We start from the raw sequence: 25953 nt of genomic DNA, 5'->3' as shown, positions 1-25953 counted from the left end.
AAAATTCTCAGTACATGTGACAGATTGACAAATGTTGTTTGAAAGTAGTCCAGAATTTTGTTTGCTTTTCACATTCAGTTTTGGAGTGACTGGACTCTACCAAATGAAAACCATATACATTGTTAGAAATTGGTGCCTCCAAGAAAAAATGTACATCTTGCTCGTTCGAATTTTCACTGTGGTCAAAAACGAACATAAAGTTTTGTTTGAAGTTTAATAATTTTCAAATGAAATTCTGCTAGTGTATAGGCAGCTTAAGTCAATGAACATCCATATTGCTTTCTAAAGCATCTGTTTATACAGAAATACAAAAACATTTGTAAAAAAAAACTTTTTATTGGATCTGTGATCTCACAAATAAAATTTTTTTTATAGTAACAATCTATTGCAGCTTTTGCTTTCTACAACGCTACAGTAGTAACTGAATTTATTCTCTCTTGAGAAGAGGAGATTAAGGGGGGGTATGATCAACATGTATAAATACATCAGTGGTTCATATAGGTCATCACAAAGGACAAGGGGGCACTCTATACATCTGGAGGAAAAGAGATTTAATCTCCAAACATGGAAAGGTTTCTTCACAGTGAGAGCTGTGAAAATGTGGAATAGACTCCCTCAAGAGATGGTTCTGGCCAGCAAAGTGGATTGCTTTAAAAAAGTCCTGGATTATTTCTTAGATACACAGAATATAACTGGATACTAACATTTATAGGTAAAGTTGATCCAGGGAATATCCGTTTGCCTCCCAGGGGATCAGGGAGGATTTTTTTTCCCTGCAGGAGCAAATTGGATTATGTTTTCCTGAGTTTTTTTCCTTCCTCTGGATCAACTGTGAGTATAGGATTATAACTTTTTTTTTTTTAGTGGTTGAACTGGATGGACACTTGTCTTTTTTCAGCCAGACTAAATATGTAACTATGTAAGTACTTTGTGTATACAGTAGGTAGCTCATATGATGGAGATAGTGCTGGTGCACTAACTAAACGTAAGAATAATGTTACAGATCAATAAATAATCTGTTACAGACACAGTTTGAACACTGAGTTCAGATACATGACCCAACATTACTACATTGTTTAACCACTTGCCCTCCAGAGGATTTACCCCCCTTCCTTACCAGGCCATTGTTTGCGTTACTGCACTGCATTACTTTAACTGACAATTGCACTGCTGTACACAAATGAAATTTACATCCTTTTTTTCCAACAAATAGAGCTTTCTTTTTGATGGTATTTGATTGCCTGTGCATTTTTTAGTTTTTGCGCTATAAAAAAAAAAAGACTAACAAATGTGAGAAAAAAACAATATTTTTTATTATGTTGATATGCTGAAGGCAAATAGATATTTTTGCTTAGCAAAGTGAATTTTCACTTTGCAACTGAATTTTTTCTTAGCTTAGTAAATGAGGTGAAGCTCTATTGACTTTCATCATCCAATCATGTGCAAGCAAAAACACTTTTTTTAAGTGGAGTTAGACCAGCAATGGGCAAACTACGGCCCACGGGCCGCATACGGCCCGGCGGACCTTTTAATCCGGCCCGCGGAGCTAGGCTCCCACTAGGCTCCTCTCACAGTCCGCCCTGAAGACCGGTGTAGCATGAAAATCTGTCTCCTATGAGGATCTGTCCCCCTCTACGTATCTGCGCATGTGCCGGAGATCGCCGATCGGCTGCTAATGCCTGAAACTGGCACATGCGCAGATACGTCAAGGGGGGCAGATCCTCATAGGAGACAGATTTTCATGCTACACCGGAATGGCGCGGGAACACGGCAGGAGGAACGCGCGGAGCAAAGGTAAGTGAATTGACACAGGGGGGACTTGGGGACTTAATATGGGGGATGAATTACTATAGGGGGGATGAATTACTATATGGGGGATGAATTACTATGGGGGATGAATTACTATGGGGGATGAATTACTATGGGGGATTAATTACTATATGGGGGATGAATTACTATAGGGGATGAATTACTATATGGGGGATGAATTACTATGGGGGATGAATTACTATGGGGGATGAATTACTATATGGGGGATTAATTACTATATGGGGGATGAATTACTATGGGGGATGAATTACTATATGGGGGATGAATTACTATGGGGGATGAATTACTATATGGGGGATGAATTACTATATGGGGGATGAATTACTATGGGGGATGAATTACACTATGGGGGATGAATTACTATATGGGGGATGAATTACTATGGGGGATGAATTACTATATGGGGGATGAATTACTATATGGGGGATGAATTACTATATGGGGGATGAATTACTATGGGAGATGAATTACTATGGGGGATGAATTACTATATGGGGGATGAATTACTATGGGGGATGAATTACTGTGGGGGATGAATTACTATATGGGGGATGAATTACTATATGGGGGATGAATTACTATGCTTACTATGGGGGAATATTACTATACTTACTATGGATGACACATACACATCATTCATCTACTCTTGGTCTGGCCCCCGGGTCCAATATATGAACCCATTGCGGCCCTCAAGTCAAAAAGTTTGCCCACCCCTGAGTTAGACACACTATAATAAGTGTTTTCACTCAATGACTGGAAGTTTGTTCCTGGCAGGATTAATAAGTAAAAATAAAGGTAAACAAACTAAAAAAAGAAAGCTACTCGGCTACCGCATCTAAGGACTTACATTTACACATACATTATATTTTTGTTCCTGGCTTTAAATTGGAATGTTGGTTCTGGTGGATTGATCCTTTATGTAGATATGTTTACAACCCTAAAGTCCTCTACTTGATCACTAATACTTGATCAATGTGTGCCTCTCTGTCTCACTCACAGCTGGATAGACAAGGATGTGATGCCATAGAGGTTAATTCTACGGTCTTTCAACTGAGGAATATGGAATTCGAGCGTAGACTGAATGGACAGGCCTCCATCACTGAAGATGGGACTGGTAACTTCTGGTTTCATCTTTCTTCTATCTTGCTTATAAATGGAACATGTAATGTACATGAATGTTATGGTTAGAATAATGGTGAATCCTATGACTTCCCAATTCTGATCTACTTCTTTTTAATGATTCTTCTGGTAGGAATTGAATTATCTACAGTCAGTCAGGTTTCTATAGCCAATATAATCAGCAAGGTGTCCTTTTTTGATGCTGATGGTAACTACAAATCTGGGATTCCATTCAATGGAGTGGTGAGTTGCTTAATACTAGCAAATATGCTGTAATTATGATATTATTTTGCCTTAAAAATTGTTATAACCAACGAGAGCTAAAAATAACAGTCACTTGTCTGAAAATGACTTAAAGGATTTTAAGTGTGGACACTAAATGGCAATTAGTACATTGAGCCTAATACAGCTACGTACTTTTGAGTGAATTCATTTTAAATGCAATACGCCTCTAAGCAGAAAGTGTTGGACAATGCAGCACTTCGCTAATCTAAGTAATAGGTTTCTGCTGAGCCCCGGTTAAAATGCAATACTAATGTAAGTGTGGGTGAAGACATTATTATTATTATTATTATTAGCCACTTGCCCTCCGGATGATTTACCCCCTTCCCGACCAGGCCATTTTTTTGCGATACAGCACTGCATTACTTTAACTGACAATTCTACAGTTATGCAATGTTGTATATAAATGAAATTTATGTCATTTTTTTCCCACAAATAGAGCTTTCATTTGATGGTATTTGATCACTTCTATGTTTTTTATTTTTTGTGCTATAAACAAAAAAGGACTGACAATTTTGAAAAAAAAAACAATATTTTTGACTTTTTGCTATAAAACATATTCAATAAAAAAATAAAAAAAAATGTCTTCATAAATGTAGACCAAATTGTATTCTGCTACATGTCTTTGCTAAACAGAATCCCAATAAGTGTATATTAATTGGTTTTCATGAAAGTTATACCATCTACAAATGGCGGTATATATACTGGAATTTTTGTTTTTATACTAGTAATGGTGATCAGCGACTTAGAGTGGGACTGTGGTGGGCATTCTGACACTAGGTGGGAACTGAATAACTGCCACTGACATCTCCAGTGACACTATTAGAGTGATCAATGCTAATAAAAAGCACTGACTGTGTGCTAATGACACAGAGTAGGAAGGGGTCAACATCTGGGGCAATTAAAGGGTTAACTGCGTGATTAGACTGTGTGCTGTGGTGTGTTTTTCTATCCCTTTGCTGTGCACTTAGAAAGCAGCACGTCTATGCTTACACACAGATCTTTCCCCTGTCAGCTTCGCTGACGATCACCGAGTCCTGGCCGGGAATCATCGCCCAGGACTCGGTGATTGACGTCCTTAGCAGCCAATAGCAGCACAGGTAGGGCAGCACTAATGCCCTCTATCCAGAATCAAAAAACACGTATATTTACATGATTTTGCACAGCGCAGCTGCCCTGTAGCAGTACATCTGCTATGGGACATGGGCTAGTGGTTAGTGTTAAATGGTCAGTTCACCCAGTAAGGAAATGTTAGTGTTTGAAAGGCACTGGAGTGGACATACAGTACCTAAGCTCCATTTTAAACATTAAAAAAAGTCTTGCCTACGGGCATACCCCAAAATATGCATGCAATCATTTATTCGCCAGAAGAACCTGTTCCGGTGCCCCTCTCTGATTTCATGGATAAGCTTCAAGGATTGTTATTCCTCTATCTGATGAGAGTGCCTTTACTGGCCACTAAGGAAATCTTATTGAATATGGGAATGGTGAATGGCAGAAAAGCTTAGGCCCTAGTCACAAAGTAAAACTTAAATCAGCGAAGCACAAAGGGCACCTCATATTCATTTCCACATATCCACTTTTGGGCCCATGATCTGGAAATCCTTGTGCCTGACCTCTTTTCCCATGATTTTTTTGCTAACAATAAGAATAAATGTTGGTGGATTCTGAGCAAAATCTCCCTCTCAGCTACCTCTGAAATTGCTGCAGAAACTGCTTAGAGCCTCCCCATTGCATTAAACAGGTTATATGAGCAGAAATGCAAACAAATTAACTTTGTTTATGAGCCTTAACTGCACAGTGGCTAAATGGTTAGCACTTCCACCTGGCAGTATTAGGGTTGTTGGTTCAGATCCCAACCACGGCACCACCTGCCTGCAGTTTGTGTGTTCACACTATAGTGTAAAACCATGATATATTTTTTGAGGGGTAAATGTAAAAAAATATCACTCGCAAATACGGTGCCTAAGGTGATATTTTTGTACATTTACCCCTCAATAAAATATCTTACGGTTTTACACTATGGGATATTCTCTTTCTTTGCTTTTTTTGGTGATATGCCTATCCTAAACTTGCAGGGATCTGGAGACAGCTGTTCTATTGGGGAATGCCCCACAAGCATTATAGACCACTCGAGAAATAGATGGTCATTGGCTAAGGATGAGTTTTAGTCCATGCGGGGCACCTTGTTGAGCACAGTGGAGCACTTTGGATTGATTGAAGAAAATAAGCACTTCAATTAGGCTGGAGCACGTGCATGTGCACTTGTTTCACAATTTGGAACTTTATTAACGGCAGCTTAAGCCATATGTTATTGTTTGAATCATATGTTTAATACTAATGCGTGGTCTGTTTAATTTTTATTATTCATGTATTGTGGCACAGTGCACAAGTTTAGGACTGCTGCAATAGTTTAATCCATTTTTATGTTTGTTAAGTATTGCACATCCATAAGGGCATGAACACTTTTTAAAGTATATCCTAATTTTACCCTGCACTCATCCAAGTTTCAAGTTTTGCAATAAAGCATAAAAAAAGAAAACCCCTAGACTGGTCGTTAAGCCAGAAGAGTGACAGTGTTCCTGGCTGCTAGTGTACCTATGAGGAAAGAACCTTGTAACCTAAACAGTGGGTCCTCTAGGGAGTGAACGCTACAAATATAACAAACTCTGTTTGTGATACCTTACTATGTCTTCTTTCAGGTTAAAGTGGTGGATGCTAATGATGACCCTATCCCAGGCATTAAGGTTTACCTAACAAGTTATAAAAATTCAATCGATGAAACCTTGATGACAGACAACAACGGACAAGCTTCTTTTAGTGTCAATACAAGCCAATGGATGGGAATAGTATTCCTTCAGGTAATAGTTCTGTTTTGATATATTGGTATATGTGTCATTTTTTGTCAAGTTGCCCAATTTCCCTATATCATTTACTCACTAAAATATTTATAAACCTTTGACAGGAAACGTAGCAATGCCACAATGAAGTATAAAAAAGTTAGGTAGATTGAAAAAAAACAACAGAAATGGATAAACTGTGACAAAAGTGCATTAGGTCTTCTGTTCAATAAAAATCATACTGTAGGCTCTTTTCACATTTTTGCATTTTTCTGTGTTGTAGATATGTTGCGTTGTAGGTGCAATGTGTATTTTAGATACACATTGCACCTACAACCAATGATTCCTAAGTAATACCTGCTGAGCTGGAAGTTGAATTTAGGATGCAGTTAATTTGACATTTTTCCTGTTCAATATTTTTATTATGATAGCAAATGGGGTAGAGTTTGCAAATGATACAGATGACAACATTCAGTGGCCCTGGAGTACTAATATGGTTGCATTGCAAAGTAGTTATAATTGCATTATGACAAATTTTGTAGTTAGCAATAGAGGTGAACTGGGAACTGCAGAAAATGAAATAGTGTCATCATGAGATATGCTTCTTTTGAGATAATCATAAATGAAGTCTACGATAATGATAAGTGTAGAAAGTTAGAATATAGAAAATAGAGAAGAAGGAAAAGAGATGTAGACGGGGGGCCATGGTAAGGGAGATTGGCCAAGGGGGAGGAGGGCTCTACCTACAGCTGGCCAGCAAGGAGAATGGGTAAATTGGCTGAAAATGTTAGAGTTCCTAAATTTGTTCATAGAGTAGAGTTTAGTAAGCTTGGCCATCAATTTGTTCATATACTATCATTTGGCATAATCTTGTTTTGACTTCCAGATTTTTGAGAAACTGTGATTTCCATGCCTTTGTGATTTTTTGGTGGCTGTGAACAGGAGGTTCAGGAATTTAAAGTTGTGTTTATCTACGTTGTCAGGCCTGTGATTTGATTTGGTTTCACATACATTTTTGAGAATTTGATAACTGTACAGTATACTCAGTATTCGGTATACTTAGCTCCAGAATGTATGCTCTATAGGGAAGGTTCACCAAATCTGGAGGAATATCCCAGTCACTGAGCAGCCCCAAAAACAAGTAGAAAGATAGTTTGGTACTAAGCTAGCCACTTGCCTGGGTATTAGGTACCACAATTTGTTCCACTTCTGGGGCATTTTGGGAGCAATTCTTGGTGGTAAGCCATCTGCCTACAGTCCTCCTCCGCCAGTTTGTAGCTCAGTTATGATTTCCATATGTGTTAATACTGTATGTGAAATGGGTTGGAAAAGTACGATTTTAGCAATGAATAGATTTCAGAAATTAGACCAGGAGAGTGGGGGTGATTGCTGTACATATGAAGTGAACATAGGTTTCCTAATGGGATATGAGACAGCTATAAGTAAAAGGTTTTAAGGCCATTAGGTTTGACTAGGCTATGGAAGCAAAATAGGCCTGAAGTGACCCAGTGTTTATAGAGCCATGGTAGTTAAACTTGTGGTGTGGTGAGAGTAAGTTCACTGGAGTACTTCACACCATCCCCGACCTTAAGGGGGTGCATGGGAATTAGATTTCATAGTTGGGCAATTTTCATACTGAGGAGTTTTTGAAGCATTTTTGCTTTAAAAAAAAGTGCCTGAAAATCTCAAGAAAAAAGCTTCCCTATGTATGTGAATGTATATCTATGTATGGTTTCACACTGAGGCATTGCGCTTGTGGTGTTGTGTAAAAACTCCTGCCTGTAGTATCTTTGGGGCATGTTTGGTGAACTAAAAAATGCCCCAAAAACGCATCTTTCCATTGATATCAATGGAAAACACCTGAAAAACAGCCTGAAAAGCACCTCAAAAACGCCTCTGAGAAGGTGCAGCTTTTAAGTCCTGTGTCCTTTAAAATTGCTCAGCGTGGCAAAAGCGTGCTAAAAAACGCCTATGCGTTTTTGCTATGTTTTTGTGGCGGATCAGTGTTAAAGTAGCCTATCTCTTGTGATTCACAACCCCCTGAAGCCACGTGACCAGTGGCGTAACGCGTAGGGGTGGGGCTGCGTTGTCACTCGGAGAGAGCCGGAGTGTTTGACAGGCGGCGGGTGCATGGCTGGACGGTTGGCGGATTACTTGAGCTGAGCAATTCATCCTATACCGCACACTATCTATGTGAGTGTACCTATTGGAAAGCAATAAAGCGGAAACCTTTTTATAAGGATAAAACACTATGTCTGGCAATTTGTTCCCACATATGGAAAAACGCACAAGGGCTAATTAAGGATAACGGATATCCACGTTTTTACAATCTGTAAAGGAGGAATTCCATCTAAACAGGTTCCATGGGAGGTGAACCACAAGTGTGAATAGCCTAATTGCAGGCTGATAAGGAGGTGAGCATACATCTTCACTGATTAAGGATTTAAAGAAAGTCACGGATTCACAATAAGTCACCAAATCAAGATTTAATCAAGCACAAAGTCACAGAAATTAAAGGACATTATTATCACTAATTAATTAGCAGTATATATATTTATTAATTATTTAATTTTTTTTTTTTTTTTGAATAATCATGATGCATATTGATTTATTTATATTCCTGTTTTAGTACACATTTTTATCACATATTGTTTTCGAGGGTATTATTTTCACATTTTCCATTTTTTCATTAGTGGATAATATATATAATATTTTTTTATCACTATATATATTTTTATTTTGTATTTTTTGCACATTACCTGAGTATATATTTGTTTACAAAAGGGTAAATAGAATCAATATCTTTGACACTCTCACTGGGAGCGCAACACATTATGAATTAATAACTTTATGGACACAGAGGTAGTAGTGTGTTGAGTGTTTGCGATCCTATTAATATTTGGGACAGTGTGTGTCCATTTTGTTGATGGTTTTGAGGGGTTAATATTGGGTTAATATTGGGTGGATATATTGGCTCGCAAGTCACACAAATATCTGCTAATAGACCAACACAAAGTGGCACATAATTGTGAAGTGGAAGGAAAATGATAAATGGTTTTCAAAAAGGTTTTACTAATAAATATGTGAAAAGTGTGGCGTGCATTTGTATTCAGCCCCCCTCCGAGTCAATACTTTGTAGAACCACATTTCGCTGCAATTACAGCTGCAAGTCTTTTTGGGGATGTCTCTACCAGCTTTGCACATCTAGAGAGGGAAATTTGTGCCCATTCTTCTTTGCAAAGTAGCTCAAGCTCTGTCAGATTGGATGGAGAACGTCTGAACAGTAATTTTCAAGTCTTGTCCTAGATTCACAATTAGATTTAGGTCTGACTTTGACTGGGCCATTCTAACACATGAATATGCTTTGATCTAAACCATTCCATTGTAGCTCTGGCTGCATGTTTAGGGTCGTTGTCCTGCTGGAAGGTGAACCTCCACCCCAGTTTCAAGTCTTTTGCAGACTCTAACAGGTTTTCTTCTAAGATTGCCCTGTAAATGGCTCCATCCATCTTCCCATCAACTCTGACCAGCTTCTATACACCTGCTTTTTATCATTTTCCTTCCACTTCACAATTATGTGCCACATTGTGTTAGTCTATCACGTGGGAGTCAAACTTAATTTCATCAGCATTATGGTTGCCCTCAAAATAACTGGCTGTATCTGTAAGACTATATAAATGTATCTGCTCTTTATCATATTAAATAATTGCCTCTACATTTGATTATTACTAGGTTTAATAATAATAACTTCAGATGTAAGTTGTGGAAGGCAGGTGTAGTCCAGCACAGAACCCACTTACATTCTTTTAGCAGATGATACAAGTCTGAGAAGAAGGGTCGCACACTGCTGGTATCATCCAAAGGATACTTTATTGGAGACTGATGAGACAGAAGATGGTTCTGCCATGGTGTTTTGTCTCAGCAGTCTCCAGTAAAATTTCTCATGGATGATACCAGCGGTGTGCAACCCTCCTTTTCAACTATCATGGAATTGTATTATACTCATAATAATTATAAGCAGATGTCCAGAGCCTCCCGCCATCAGAAGTCAAGAGTCCCCCACCCTCCCTTACATCACAGTGCACCCCTCTTACCTTGTGCCACTGCCGGGAAGAAGCTGGGAGCAGAGCTGCAGGAGAGGTGCGAGGGCCACATGAAATGGCCTGGAGGGCCGCTTTCAGCCCCGGGACCTTGTGTTTGACACGTGATCTATCACACAAAATCCCAATAAACACATTTACGTTTTTTGGTTGTAACATGACAAAATGTGGAAAATTTCAAGGGTTATGAATACTTTTTCAAGGCACTGTATATGGCATGACACAAAATTGGTTACTATAACAATGGTCTACAGGCTTTGGGATGTGCCAATGGGTGAATACAGTTTGCTTTCCCATGCTTTTCACTTACCTTTGACATCAGTTTGACATTCTTCTGATATTATTTAGAGTTCATTGACAGGGGCTTTTGAACCACAGTGGACCTCCCCCTGACCTGCATTTGGCCTCCCTCTAAGTTGCTCTAATCTGCTTTAGGTTCCTTTTGCGTTCCCATTGACTTGTATATGGAAGGATGCTAACAAAAGCCTGTTGTCTCAGGCCCTTAATCCACAGTTATTGACCTTCTCTGTCTTCTTCTATGCAGTGATAAAATAATATTTACTTTTAATATTATCCATTATTTAAAGCTAAATGTCATCATAATGAAATAATCTTATCTAATGTATTTTTACCTAAATTGCGAGACGCTTTTTTGAACAAAATGTCTTTTTTCACTTTTTTGTCTTTTTCTCAAAGGCAAGAACAAGCCTGCAGGATCGACAATATTTTTATGGCGTCATAGTCCCTGATGATGGTGAAGCAAATCTGAAACTTATACCCTTCTACTCCCGTAATAAAAGTTTCCTGAAACTCCATTCCCTGTACAGCATCCTCCCATGTGAAGGGCAGCAGGAGGTAGAGGTGGAATATATTATTAAACACACAGAGTTGAAGAATGACGTTGACCACTTTGATCTCCATTATTTGGTGAGAATCCTTTTGCATTTTCCCTACAAAAAAAGGGATTCCAGTTACACAGCTAAAAAAATAAAATAATTGTTAATGTAGGATGTGTTTTACATGCTTAAAGATCTGTAATCATGTTTTTTTTTATTAGCCCACCTCATTGTTTCTATGGCTGCAAAACAGATAGAGAATTACTGCCCTTGCAGTTCTGTAGGCTCTGTGCCACTCAGGGGCGGACTGACCATTTGGAAACTCGGGCACTGCTCGGGGGCCCGGGGTTAGTAGGGGAGCCCATGAGATGCCCCTGGTACCTTTTCCATAGGCCTTTTTGAGTTTGGGCAAGGACACAGGGGCCCCATGATCCCCTATTGCCTGGGGGCCCCATAAGTTGTCAGTCCGCCCCTGGTGCCAATGCCACAGTTGAAGTGAATATCACAACACACACCCACCCTGAAATTGTTATTTCCTGTAAGTCCACTATTGCCAATAAAAAAAATCACATTGCAAGTTGGTGCAGATGAGAAGAAGAATTTCCCTTATTTTTCTCGCCCCAACTTTATAGAAAGTCACAAGGTGACAGGTAGCAACAGGAGGCTGATCTGTATACAAACGCAACTGTAAACTGCACACATAGCAGGATTTACATATTAAAGTGTTACTAAACCCAGGACTCTACATTCACTATATCTGGTCTCCCACAGTACACACTACATAGAAATGCTATTAACGTAGTAAATATAAACTGCTAAATACCTTTCCTCATCAGCACTTAGAGCAGTCTTGTGACTTCTATCAGTGTCCAGCAGAGCACATATTAAAGCTTGTAGTAGGAGTATTCTTTCTGCTCTACGAGGATGCAGAACCCCTGACCCCTGTCTGGATAGTGCTGATTGGCCCTTTGCTGATCACATGCACTCTCCCAAGAGAAATAAAAAACCTCTCTAGCAATACACACTAAACTGAGCATGTGTAGATTGTCTCCACATAATATGTCTTATCAGAAGATAAGATGAAGACAATGGAAGAAGGGGAGGATAAGAGAAGTTAGGATCAAACAGCATTTTTAAACAATGCAGAGTATTAACCCCTTAGGTTCCACAGTGAAACTTGCAGAAAAGAGATAACATTTTAATACATTTAAGCACAGAACTGAAACCCAATTACAAACTAGACCAGTGTTTCTCACCCAGGGTTCCTCCAGAGGTTGCTAAGGGTTCCATAAGCAATGAACAATTTCTGCTCCTCAAATAAGAAACCACTGATAATTATTTATTTAGCTATCTGCACAGAGAGGATTCTTTCTAATGGCCATCACACTAATGCACCATGAGCTGTATATATGGTAATTATTAGCAGCAATTACCTGAGACCGAAAAGTTATTTAAAGGGTTCCTCCATGGCATAAGGTTGAGAGACTATTCTAGCAACATAATTTTTACACTGTTATATTTACAGATTTATGTGACCAGGTGCTGTCTGATTTCACAGCTATCCTACTGTTTTTTTTATCTTAAAACCATGCATCCAAACTAAAATGAAAGCCATTGTTTCCCTGATTTTATATATATATATATATATTTACACACACTACATTGCCAAAAGTATTGGGACTCCTGCCTTTACACGCACATGAACTTTAATGGCATCCAAGTCTTAGTCTGTAGGGTTCAATATTGAGTTGGCCCACCCTTTGCAGCTATAACAGCTTCAACTCTTCTGGGAAGGCCGTCCACAAGGTTTAGGAGTGTGTCTATGGGAATGTTTGACCATTCTTCCTGAAGAGCATTTGTGAGGTCAGGCACTGATGTTGGACAAGAATTTGTTCGACTTGTAATGTGACTTGAAAGTTCAAAGTTGCATGACAAGTCGCACCCTATTTGCAGCAATGGAACCATTCAAGTTGCAGCGACTTTGAAAAAGGTTCCTGCACTATTTCTGTGCGGCTTCATTGTGACTTGCGTTGACATCTGTTGAATGAAGTCACACAGAAGTCAGCAAGCTCCAATGAAGTCATACTTAATAGTCGGCTTTGAAGTAGTGCAACTTCAAAGCTGCACTGGTGTGAACCAGGGCTAATAATAAAGAACCTTTGATGGAGCAGGAGATAAACCTTAGTTTTCCTCTAGTTGGTCTTAAGTCATTTATTGTGACTGTAAATCCAGAATTTTCCTCTGAATTTCCTACAAAGGATAGCTATATTTTGTAGAAAAGGTGATCACATCCTCCCTAATTTTTATCATTGGCTAATAGATTTGGTTCTTTTAATCTTTAATCATAACATAATTTTCCATGTCATTAGTTTTCTGAGTAACCCTTTTGATAGGTGACAATTAGAGATGAGCGAATCGAAGTATCCGAAGTGGAATTCGAGTCGAATATCGGAAAAATTTCGATGCCGAATCCGAAAAATAGCCTAATTCGGACGCGCGAATCGAAATTTTTCAGAAAATGGCGGCTGACATGTGCGGCGACGGAGCGGGGATGTCTGGGAAGGCGCGCAGACAAGGCGCGCTGACCCATAATGCATTCCTCAACTACATGTGATCGCATCAGCCAATCAGCAGCCAGCCAGCCAGCACTGTGTAATGGTCGAGCTATAAATAGCGGCCATTTTGGAATTCTTCTTTTGCCTGCAGTTATTGAACAGAGGCAGACCGCTCTGTACTAGGGACAGGGACAGAGTTAGGGCCACAGAAACGATAATTGGGGACAGAGAAAAGTTACTTAGGGACAGAGAACCATTACTCAGGGACACAGACTTGTTAATGAGGGCCACAGAATCGTTATTTAGGGACAAAGAAACGCTAGTTAGGGCCACAGAATTCATAATCAGGGACAGACAGAATTGTTACTCAGTGCCAGAGAATTGTTACTTAGGGCCACAGAAACGTTATTAGGGCCACAGAATTGTTACTCAGGGACAGACAGAATTGTTACTGAGTGCCAGAGAATTGTTACTTAGGGCCACAGAAACTTTAATTAGGGCCACAGAATTTTTACTCAGGGACAGACAGAATTGTTACTGAGTGCCAGAGAATTGTTACTCAGGGACAGACAGAATTGTTACTGAGTGCCAGAGAATTGTTACTTAGGGCCACAGAAACTTTACTTAGGGCCACAGAATTGTTACTCGCACAGACACAGAATTGTTACTCGCACAGACACAGAATTGTTACTGAAGGCCACAGAACTGTTACTTAGGGCCACAGAATTGTTACTCGCACAGACACAGAATTGTTACTCGCACAGACACAGAACTGTTACTGAGGGCCACAGAACTGTTACTTAGGGCCACAGAATTGTTACTCGCACAGACACAGAATTGTTACTCAGGGCCACAGAACTGTTACTTAGGGACAAAGAAACGCTAGTTAGGGCCACAGAATTCATACTCAGGGACAGACAGAATTGTTACGGAGTGCCAGAGAATTGTTACTCTGGGCCACAGAAACTTTACTTAGGGCCACAGAATTTTTACTCAGGGACAGACAGAATTGTTACTGAGTGCCAGAGAATTGTTACTCAGGGACAGACAGAATTGTTACGGAGTGCCAGAGAATTGTTACTCAGGGCCACAGAAACTTTACTTAGGGCCACAGAATTTTTACTCAGGGACAGACAGAATTGTTACTGAGTGCCAGAGAATTGTTACTTAGGGACAGACAGAATTGTTACGGAGTGCCAGAGAATTGTTACTTAGGGCCACAGAAACTTTACTTAGGGCCACAGAATTGTTACTCGCACAGACACAGAATTGTTACTCGCACAGACACAGAACTGTTACTGAGGGCCACAGAAACTTTACTTAGGGACAAAGAAACGCTAGTTAGGGCCACGGAATTCATACTCAGGGACAGACAGAATTGTTACGGAGTGCCAGAGAATTGTTACTCAGGGCCACAGAAACTTTACTTAGGGCCACAGAATTTTTACTCAGGGACAGACAGAATTGTTACTGAGTGCCAGAGAATTGTTACTCAGGGACAGACAGAATTGTTACGGAGTGTCAGAGAATTGTTACTCAGGGACAGACAGAATTGTTACTGAGTGCCAGAGAATTGTTACTTAGGGCCACAGAAACTTTAATTAGGGCCACAGAATTTTTACTCAGGGACAGACAGAATTGTTACTGAGTGCCAGAGAATTGTTACTCAGGGACAGACAGAATTGTTACTGAGTGCCAGAGAATTGTTACTTAGGGCCACAGAAACTTTACTTAGGGCCACAGAATTTTTACTCAGGGACAGACAGAATTGTTACTGAGTGCCAGAGAATTGTTACTCAGGGACAGACAGAATTGTTACTGAGTGCCAGAGAATTGTTACTCAGGGCCCCAGAAACTTTACTTAGGGCCACAGAATTTTTACTCAGGGACAGACAGAATTGTTACTGAGTGCCAGAGAATTGTTACTCAGGGACAGACAGAATTGTTACTGAGTGCCAGAGAATTGTTACTTAGGGCCACAGAAACTTTACTTAGGGCCACAGAATTGTTACTCGCACAGACACAGAATTGTTACTCGCACAGACACAGAATTGTTACTGAAGGCCACAGAACTGTTACTTAGGGAGACAGAATTGTTACTCGAACAGACACAGAATTGTTACTCGCACAGACACAGAACTGTTACTGAGGGCCACAGAACTGTTACTTAGGGCCACAGAATTGTTACTCGCACAGACACAGAATTGTTACTCAGGGCCACAGAACTGTTACTTAGGGACAAAGAAACGCTAGTTAGGGCCACAGAATTCATACTCAGGGACAGACAGAATTGTTACGGAGTGCCAGAGAATTGTTACTCTGGGCCACAGAAACTTTACTTAGGGCCACAGAATTTTTACTCAGGGACAGACAGAATTGTTACTGAGTGCCAGAGAATTGTTACTCAGGGACAGACAGAATTGTTACGGAGTGCCAGAGAATTGTTACTCAGGGCCACAGAAACTTTACTTAGGGCCACAGAATTTTTACTCAGGGACAGACAGAATTGTTACTGAGTGCCAGAGAATTGTTACTCAGGGACAGACAGAATTGTTACGGAGTGCCAGAGAATTGTTACTTAGGGCCACAGAAACTTTACTTAGGGCCACAGAATTGTTACTCGCACAGACACAGAATTGTTACTCGCACAGACACAGAACTGTTACTGAGGGCCACAGAAACTTTACTTAGGGACAAAGAAACGCTAGTTAGGGCCACGGAATTCATACTCAGGGACAGACAGAATTGTTACGGAGTGCCAGAGAATTGTTACTCAGGGCCACAGAAACTTTACTTAGGGCCACAGAATTTTTACTCAGGGACAGACAGAATTGTTACTGAGTGCCAGAGAATTGTTACTCAGGGACAGACAGAATTGTTACGGAGTGTCAGAGAATTGTTACTCAGGGACAGACAGAATTGTTACTGAGTGCCAGAGAATTGTTACTTAGGGCCACAGAAACTTTAATTAGGGCCACAGAATTTTTACTCAGGGACAGACAGAATTGTTACTGAGTGCCAGAGAATTGTTACTCAGGGACAGACAGAATTGTTACTGAGTGCCAGAGAATTGTTACTTAGGGCCACAGAAACTTTACTTAGGGCCACAGAATTTTTACTCAGGGACAGACAGAATTGTTACTGAGTGCCAGAGAATTGTTACTCAGGGACAGACAGAATTGTTACTGAGTGCCAGAGAATTGTTACTCAGGGCCCCAGAAACTTTACTTAGGGCCACAGAATTTTTACTCAGGGACAGACAGAATTGTTACTGAGTGCCAGAGAATTGTTACTCAGGGACAGACAGAATTGTTACTGAGTGCCAGAGAATTGTTACTTAGGGCCACAGAAACTTTACTTAGGGCCACAGAATTGTTACTCGCACAGACACAGAATTGTTACTCGCACAGACACAGAATTGTTACTGAAGGCCACAGAACTGTTACTTAGGGAGACAGAATTGTTACTCGAACAGACACAGAATTGTTACTCGCACAGACACAGAACTGTTACTGAGGGCCACAGAACTGTTACTTAGGGCCACAGAATTGTTACTCGCACAGACACAGAATTGTTACTCAGGGCCACAGAACTGTTACTTAGGGACAAAGAAACGCTAGTTAGGGCCACAGAATTCATACTCAGGGACAGACAGAATTGTTACGGAGTGCCAGAGAATTGTTACTCTGGGCCACAGAAACTTTACTTAGGGCCACAGAATTTTTACTCAGGGACAGACAGAATTGTTACTGAGTGCCAGAGAATTGTTACTCAGGGACAGACAGAATTGTTACGGAGTGCCAGAGAATTGTTACTCAGGGCCACAGAAACTTTACTTAGGGCCACAGAATTTTTACTCAGGGACAGACAGAATTGTTACTGAGTGCCAGAGAATTGTTACTCAGGGACAGACAGAATTGTTACGGAGTGCCAGAGAATTGTTACTTAGGGCCACAGAAACTTTACTTAGGGCCACAGAATTGTTACTCGCACAGACACAGAATTGTTACTCGCACAGACACAGAACTGTTACTGAGGGCCACAGAAACTTTACTTAGGGACAAAGAAACGCTAGTTAGGGCCACGGAATTCATACTCAGGGACAGACAGAATTGTTACGGAGTGCCAGAGAATTGTTACTCAGGGCCACAGAAACTTTACTTAGGGCCACAGAATTTTTACTCAGGGACAGACAGAATTGTTACTGAGTGCCAGAGAATTGTTACTCAGGGACAGACAGAATTGTTACGGAGTGCCAGAGAATTGTTACTCAGGGACAGACAGAATTGTTACTGAGTGCCAGAGAATTGTTACTTAGGGCCACAGAAACTTTAATTAGGGCCACAGAATTTTTACTCAGGGACAGACAGAATTGTTACTGAGTGCCAGAGAATTGTTACTCAGGGACAGACAGAATTGTTACCGAGTGCCAGAGAATTGTTACTCAGGGACAGACAGAATTGTTACTGAGTGCCAGAGAATTGTTACTTAGGGCCACAGAAACTTTAATTAGGGCCACAGAATTTTTACTCAGGGACAGACAGAATTGTTACTGAGTGCCAGAGAATTGTTACTCAGGGACAGACAGAATTGTTACGGAGTGCCAGAGAATTGTTACTCAGGGCCACAGAAACTTTACTTAGGGCCAGAGAATTTTTACTCAGGGACAGACAGAATTGTTACTGAGTGCCAGAGAATTGTTACTCAGGGACAGACAGAATTGTTACTGAGTGCCAGATAATTGTTACTCAGGGCCCCAGAAACTTTACTTAGGGCCACAGAATTTTTACTCAGGGACAGACAGAATTGTTACTGAGTGCCAGAGAATTGTTACTCAGGGACAGACAGAATTGTTACTGAGTGCCAGAGAATTGTTACTTAGGGCCACAGAAACTTTACTTAGGGCCACAGAATTGTTACTCGCACAGACACAGAATTGTTACTCGCACAGACACAGAATTGTTACTGAGGGCCACAGAACTGTTACTTGGGGCCACAGAAACGTTAATCAGGGACACAGAATTGTTACTGAGGGCCACAGAACTGTTACTTAGGGCCACAGAATTGTTACTCGCACAGACACAGAATTGTTACTCAGGGACACAGAATTGTTACTCAGGGACACATAATCGTTTAATTAAAGAGTATGTCAGACAACATGCAGAGGAGTGGCAGAGGAGGCAATGTTTTAGGAGCGAGCAGACATGGCAGCAGAGGAAGGGGTCGAGGCAGCACTATTCGCAGCCAGAGGCCAGTGCTCCCGGTGTCATCCAGCGGTCGTGTCTCCACCGACAACCCTGCCGTCGTCGATTGGTTGGCTCGGTCGTCTTCCTCTTCCCAGGTCACCTCTGACACCTACAGCCAACGGTCGGTGGGTACGTCAGACACAACCGTTAGTTGGCATGGCCCGGGACCAAGCCCACTGAAATCACGTGTCCTCTACCTGCCCCTGTCCTTTGGTGTTCCCTCACCAAGCGAAGTATCGCATGCTGTGGGCTCAGCCCCACTGTACAGTGAGGAAGAGCTAACAGAGGGCGGTCAGGAACGGGGGGAGACATCCGCCTTTTCAGCAGCCAGGCGAAGAAGTAGTGGCGAGGAGAGTGGCTCGGTAGCCGGTCTAGAGACAGGTCTGTCTCCTGACCCAGATGCAGCCGAGGGGGCTAGTAGTGAGGCGGAGACCCTACTTGATGATGAGGAGGTTGATCGCACTTGGCAGCCTCGTCGTCATCAGGCAATTTCTTCCGCATCATCAGGAGAAGAGGGTGGCAGCTTGGCAGCGAGCAAAACAGTCGGTGGGTTGCCCAGGAGACAGCAGCAGGGTCGCAGCAGTGTCAGTGGAGCCAAACGGCCACGGAGTAGAGCACCAGCTCCACTGCAGCCTACCACCACGGCCAGTAGTGGTGCCGGTGTGCACGGAGGAAGCAGCAGTCAGCCAGTGAGGAGTATCGGGGGCAAAGTTTCCTACTCGGCGGTGTGGCAATTTTTCGTCAAGCCGCCCGAGGAAGTAAACGTAGCCGTATGTCGACTATGTGGCCAGAAAGTCAAGCGTGGCCAGGGGGCCCATGTTGGGACTACAGCGTTGCGGCAGCATATGCAGCGTCGCCATTTAGTGGCCTGGGAAAACCGTGATAAAGATACGGCGGTTCTGCCCGCCCCAGCCCCCGCTCCATCAACCGCTCCGTTACTTGCTCCGTCACCCGACGTCAATCGCCCTCCATCAGCCAGTCAAGGCTCCAACACCTCTGCTGAGGGGAGTTGTCGCTCGTTGGCATCTTCCGCTCGTTCAGATGCTCCTTCTCCTGCTACTCCTCTTCACGGATTCCGTCAGCAGTCTTTCTTGGAATCCGTTTCCAAGAGACAACAGTTTGCGAGCACGCACCCGACGGTGCAAAAGCTGAACGTCCTCCTGTCCAAGTTGCTGGTGCTGCAGTCCCTCCCTTTCCAAGTGGTGGACTCAGCACCTTTCAGAGAAATGATGGCTTGTGCCGCGCCGCGGTGGAGAGTGCCAAGCCGTCATTTCTTCGCCAAAAAGGCAGTGCCAGCCCTGCATTCACATGTAGAAGACATGGTGGGCCAGTCTTTGAGCATGTCGGTCTCTGCCAAAGTGCACGGCAGCGCCGACGTGTGGAGCTGTAACTATGGTCAGGGACAGTACATGTCATTTACGGCCCACTGGGTGAACGTGGTGCCGTCACAGCCGCACCAGCAACTTGGACAGGTCACGCCGCTTTTGCCTCCACGTTTGCACGTCCTTGGTCCGGCAAAGATGTCCGCCTCTACCACCTCTTCTTCCGCCGTGTCCTCAGCCGCCACCCCCGTGCCAAGTCCCATTACCCGACCGGCATATCACATGTGCAGGGCGCAACGGTGTCACGCTGTTCTGCACCTGGTATGCCTTGGCGAACGTAGTCACACAGGGGAGGAACTTCTGAGTGTAATGAACAGAGAAATCGACAGATGGCTGTCTCCGCGCAAACTGAAAATCGGAACCATGTTGACCGACAACGGAAAGAACATGGTGTCTGCTCTGCGTCAAGGAAGGTTGTGCCATGCGCCATGCATGGCTCACGTGTTCAATCTGGTTGTCAAGCGGTTCTTAAAATCCACCATCCCACTGCAAGACATCCTTAAAATGTCACGTAAACTTTGCATGCATTTCAGCCATTCCTACACCGCAAAGCACACCCTCCTTGAGCTGCAGCGGCAGAACGGAATTCCACAGCATCGCCTGATCTGCGACGTTGCAACAAGGTGGAATTCAACCCTACACATGTTAGACCGCCTTTACGAACAGCGAAAGGCCATCACCGATTTCCTGATGTTACAAGCGGATAAAGGTACTCCCCTGTGTAACTTCGATGTCAGCCATTGGCAGCTCATGCGTGACACCTGCCGCTTGCTCAGGCCCTTTGAGGAGGCCACGCTATTCGTGAGTCGGCAGGACTATGGGATGAACGACGTCATTCCTCTGTTGCACGTCCTTGAACAAATGCTGTTAACAATGGCTGGTCAGGGTGCGGTAGACGTGGCGCACAGATCTCAACGCCACATGACCCCTGTGGGGGCAGGACAGGAAGAAGAGGAGGAGGTAGAGGAGGACATTTGTGCTCAGGAATTATTGAGTGAAATGGGTGGTTTTTCCACTCAGCGGACAGGAGTGGAGGAGCAGGAGCATCTGGTAGAGGAGGAGGAGGAGGAGACAGAGGACCCAGACGCACCGTGGCAGTATGCTGTGGAGATGGAGGCAGGGAGTCCCTCGCATTCCTTGGCACAAATGGCCCATAGCATGCTCGGTTGCTTGCGTAGCGACAGCCGAATAATAACCATCAGACAGAGGGATGACTTTTGGCTGTCCACCTTGTTGGACCCTCGCTACCGTTCCAAAATGGTGGCCTTTTTCACACCTGCTGAGAGGGAGGCCAAAATAACGTACTATAAAAACCACCTATGTAGTCAGTTGGTCTCTGCATTTGTGCGCCAACGTCCATCCTCAGACACTGTGGGCCCTGTGCGCTCGCGTTCCGCTGCCATGGCAGCAGGGGAGGGGTGGGGTGGTAGGAGCAGTGGCAGCTCCACCAGCAGCGGCTGCCTCAGTCTGCAGTCGAGGATGAGTAGCTTTCTTCACCAGCGCAGTGAGGAAACTACTAACCAGCCGCAGCAGCAGCAGCAGCAGCAGCATCAGGTGGACCTGGAGCAGGACCTCAAACAACAGGCTTGGGCCTACTTGGACAGCACCCTGCCAACCGAGGTAGACAATCCCCTTGACTACTGGGCAACGAAACTTGACCTTTGGCCCCAACTAGCTGAATTTGCCCTTGAAAGGCTGTCATGCCCGGCCAGTAGCGTGGCATCGGAGCGCGTGTTTAGTGCGGCAGGAGGTATTGTAACTCCGCGGAGGACACGACTGTCCACCCAAAGTGTGGAGAGACTGACGTTTGTGAAAATGAATCAGGCGTGGATTAGTCTGGATTTCAAACCACCAGTTCCTGACACAACTGACTAAATCCGCCATGAATCATGCCTCAAACATGTGCCACTTTGAGGTCTCCTCACACACTGCTGGTGTGTTGAATTTTTTGACATAGGGTGCTGGCAGATTATGGGCCTCCTATAGCTGCTGCCAGGCCCCTAATCTGCCATAGGCCCCTATATACCGTTTCCTCATGCTGCTGCCAGTTCCAGAGTCTCTCATGGGTCCCTGTACGGCCTCCCATTGCTGCTGTCTCCATCGCCACACTCTGCCATGTGCCACTTTCAGGTCTCCTCACACACTGCTGGTGTGTAGAATTTTTTGACATAGGGTGCTGGCAGATTACGGGCCTCCCATTGCTGCTGCCAGGCCCCTAATCTGCCATAGGCCCCTATATACCGCTTCCTCATGCTGCTGCCAGGTCCAGAGTCTCTCATGGGTCCCTGTACGGCCTCCCATTGCTGCTGTCTCCATCGCCACACTCTGCCATGTGCCACTTTCAGGTCTCACACACTGCTGGTGTGTAGAATTTTTTGACATAGGGTGCTGGCAGATTACGGGCCTCCTATAGCTGCTGCCAGGCCCCTAATCTGCCATAGGCCCCTATATACCGCTTCCTCATGCTGCTGCCAGGTCCAGAGTCTCTCATGGGTCCCTGTACGGCCTCCCATTGCTGCTGTCTCCATCGCCACACTCTGCCATGTGCCACTTTCAGGTCTCCTCACACACTGCTGGTGTGTAGAATTTTTTGACATAGGGTGCTGGCAGATTACGGGCCTCCCATTGCTGCTGCCAGGCCCCTAATCTGCCATAGGCCCCTATATACCGCTTCCTCATGCTGCTGCCAGGTCCAGAGTCTCTCATGGGTCCCTGTACGGCCTCCCATTGCTGCTGTCTCCATCGCCACACTCTGCCATGTGCCACTTTCAGGTCTCCTCACACACTGCTGGTGTGTAGAATTTTTTGACATAGGGTGCTGGCAGATTACGGGCCTCCCATTGCTGCTGCCAGGCCCCTAATCTGCCATAGGCCCCTATATACCGCTTCCTCATGCTGCTGCCAGGTCCAGAGTCTCTCATGGGTCCCTGTACGGCCTCCCATTGCTGCTGTCTCCATCGCCACACTCTGCCATGTGCCACTTTCAGGTCTCACACACTGCTGGTGTGTAGAATTTTTTGACATAGGGTGCTGGCAGATTACGGGCCTCCTATAGCTGCTGCCAGGCCCCTAATCTGCCATAGGCCCCTATATACCGCTTCCTCATGCTGCTGCCAGGTCCAGAGTCTCTCATGGGTCCCTGTACGGCCTCCCATTGCTGCTGTCTCCATCGCCACACTCTGCCATGTGCCACTTTCAGGTCTCCTCACACACTGCTGGTGTGTAGAATTTTTTGACATAGGGTGCTGGCAGATTACGGGCCTCCCATTGCTGCTGCCAGGCCCCTAATCTGCCATAGGCCCCTATATACCGCTTCCTCATGCTGCTGCCAGGTCCAGAGTCTCTCATGGGTCCCTGTACGGCCTCCCATTGCTGCTGTCTCCATCGCCACACTCTGCCATGTGCCACTTTCAGGTCTCCTCACACACTGCTGGTGTGTAGAATTTTTTGACATAGGGTGCTGGCAGATTATGGGCCTCCCATAGCTGCTGCCAGGCCCCTAATCTGCCATAGGCCCCTATATACCGCCTCCTCATGCTGCTGCCAGGTCCAGAGTCTCTCATGGGTCCCTGTACGGCCTCCCATTGCTGCTGTCTCCATCGCCACACTCTGCCATGTGCCAATTTCAGGTCTCCTCACACACTGCTGGTGTGTAGAATTTTTTGACATAGGGTGCTGGCAGATTATGGGCCTCCCATAGCTGCTGCCAGGCCCCTAATCTGCCATAGGCCCCTATATACCGCCTCCTCATGCTGCTGCCAGGTCCAGAGTCTGTCATGGGTCCCTGTACGGCCTCCCATTGCTGCTGTCTCCATCGCCACACTCTGCCATGTGCCACTTTCAGGTCTCCTCACACACTGCTGGTGTGTAGAATTTTTTGACATAGGGTGTTGGCAGATTACGGGCCTCCCATTGCTGCTGCCAGGCCCCTAATCTGCCATAGGCCCCTATATACCGCTTCCTCATGCTGCTGCCAGGTCCAGAGTCTCTCATGGGTCCCTGTACGGCCTCCCATTGCTGCTGTCTCCATCGCCACACTCTGCCATGTGCCACTTTCAGGTCTCACACACTGCTGGTGTGTAGAATTTTTTGACATAGGGTGCTGGCAGATTACGGGCCTCCTATAGCTGCTGCCAGGCCCCTAATCTGCCATAGGCCCCTATATACCGCTTCCTCATGCTGCTGCCAGGTCCAGAGTCTCTCATGGGTCCCTGTACGGCCTCCCATTGCTGCTGTCTCCATCGCCACACTCTGCCATGTGCCACTTTCAGGTCTCCTCACACACTGCTGGTGTGTAGAATTTTTTGACATAGGGTGTTGGCAGATTACGGGCCTCCCATTGCTGCTGCCAGGCCCCTAATCTGCCATGGGCCCCTATATACCGCCTCCTCATGCTGCTGCCAGGTCCAGAGTCTGTCATGGGTCCCTGTACGGCCTCCCATTGCTGCTGTCTCCATCGCCACACTCTGCCATGTGCCACTTTCAGGTCTCCTCACACACTGCTGGTGTGTAGAATTTTTTGACATAGGGTGCTGGCAGATTATGGGCCTCCCATAGCTGCTGCCAGGCCCCTAATCTGCCATGGGCCCCTATATACCGCCTCCTCATGCTGCTGCCAGGTCCACAGTGTCTCATGCCATGTGCCACTTTCAGGTCTCCTCACACTGCTGGTGTGTTGAATTTTTTGACATAGGGTGCTGGCAGATTATGGGCCTCCCATAGCTGCTGCCAGGCCCCTAATCTGCCATAGGCCCCTATATACCGCTTCCTCATGCTGCTGCCAGGTCCAGAGTCTCTCATGGGTCCCTGTACGGCCTCCCATTGCTGCTGTCTCCATCGCCACACTCTGCCATGTGCCAATTTCAGGTCTCCTCACACACTGCTGGTGTGTAGAATTTTTTGACATAGGGTGCTGGCAGATTATGGGCCTCCCATAGCTGCTGCCAGGCCCCTAATCTGCCATAGGCCCCTATATACCGCCTCCTCATGCTGCTGCCAGGTCCAGAGTCTGTCATGGGTCCCTGTACGGCCTCCCATTGCTGCTGTCTCCATCGCCACACTCTGCCATGTGCCACTTTCAGGTCTCCTCACACACTGCTGGTGTGTAGAATTTTTTGACATAGGGTGTTGGCAGATTACGGGCCTCCCATTGCTGCTGCCAGGCCCCTAATCTGCCATAGGCCCCTATATACCGCTTCCTCATGCTGCTGCCAGGTCCAGAGTCTCTCATGGGTCCCTGTACGGCCTCCCATTGCTGCTGTCTCCATCGCCACACTCTGCCATGTGCCACTTTCAGGTCTCACACACTGCTGGTGTGTAGAATTTTTTGACATAGGGTGCTGGCAGATTATGGGCCTCCCATAGCTGCTGCCAGGCCCCTAATCTGCCATAGGCCCCTATATACCGCCTCCTCATGCTGCTGCCAGGTCCAGAGTCTGTCATGGGTCCCTGTACGGCCTCCCATTGCTGCTGTCTCCATCGCCACACTCTGCCATGTGCCACTTTCAGGTCTCCTCACACACTGCTGGTGTGTAGAATTTTTTGACATAGGGTGTTGGCAGATTACGGGCCTCCCATTGCTGCTGCCAGGCCCCTAATCTGCCATGGGCCCCTATATACCGCCTCCTCATGCTGCTGCCAGGTCCAGAGTCTGTCATGGGTCCCTGTACGGCCTCCCATTGCTGCTGTCTCCATCGCCACACTCTGCCATGTGCCACTTTCAGGTCTCCTCACACACTGCTGGTGTGTAGAATTTTTTGACAT

At 44.7% G+C, this 25953-nt stretch overlaps 1 protein-coding gene across 1 annotated transcript in view; it reads left to right on the top strand.

Moving 5' to 3' along the window:
- LOC149449766 (alpha-2-macroglobulin-like) overlaps positions 1–25953 on the top strand; it is a 157077-nt gene that overhangs the window by 47031 nt on the left and 84093 nt on the right. Inside the window, exons 9-12 of the mRNA XM_089692753.1 lie at positions 2830–2944; positions 3083–3192; positions 5934–6092; positions 10868–11098. Coding sequence (XP_089548879.1) covers positions 2830–2944; positions 3083–3192; positions 5934–6092; positions 10868–11098 — 615 coding nt within the window. The remainder of the gene's footprint in view (positions 1–2829; positions 2945–3082; positions 3193–5933; positions 6093–10867; positions 11099–25953) is intronic.

This window comes from Staurois parvus, unplaced genomic scaffold, assembly GCF_062004578.1.
Source record: "Staurois parvus isolate SC_StPar_1 unplaced genomic scaffold, SC_StPar_1.0 ptg000604l, whole genome shotgun sequence".
Lineage (NCBI taxonomy): Eukaryota > Metazoa > Chordata > Amphibia > Anura > Ranidae > Staurois > Staurois parvus.
Note: the sequence above shows the minus strand (reverse complement) of the source record. Positions and strands in the feature narration are given on the sequence as shown.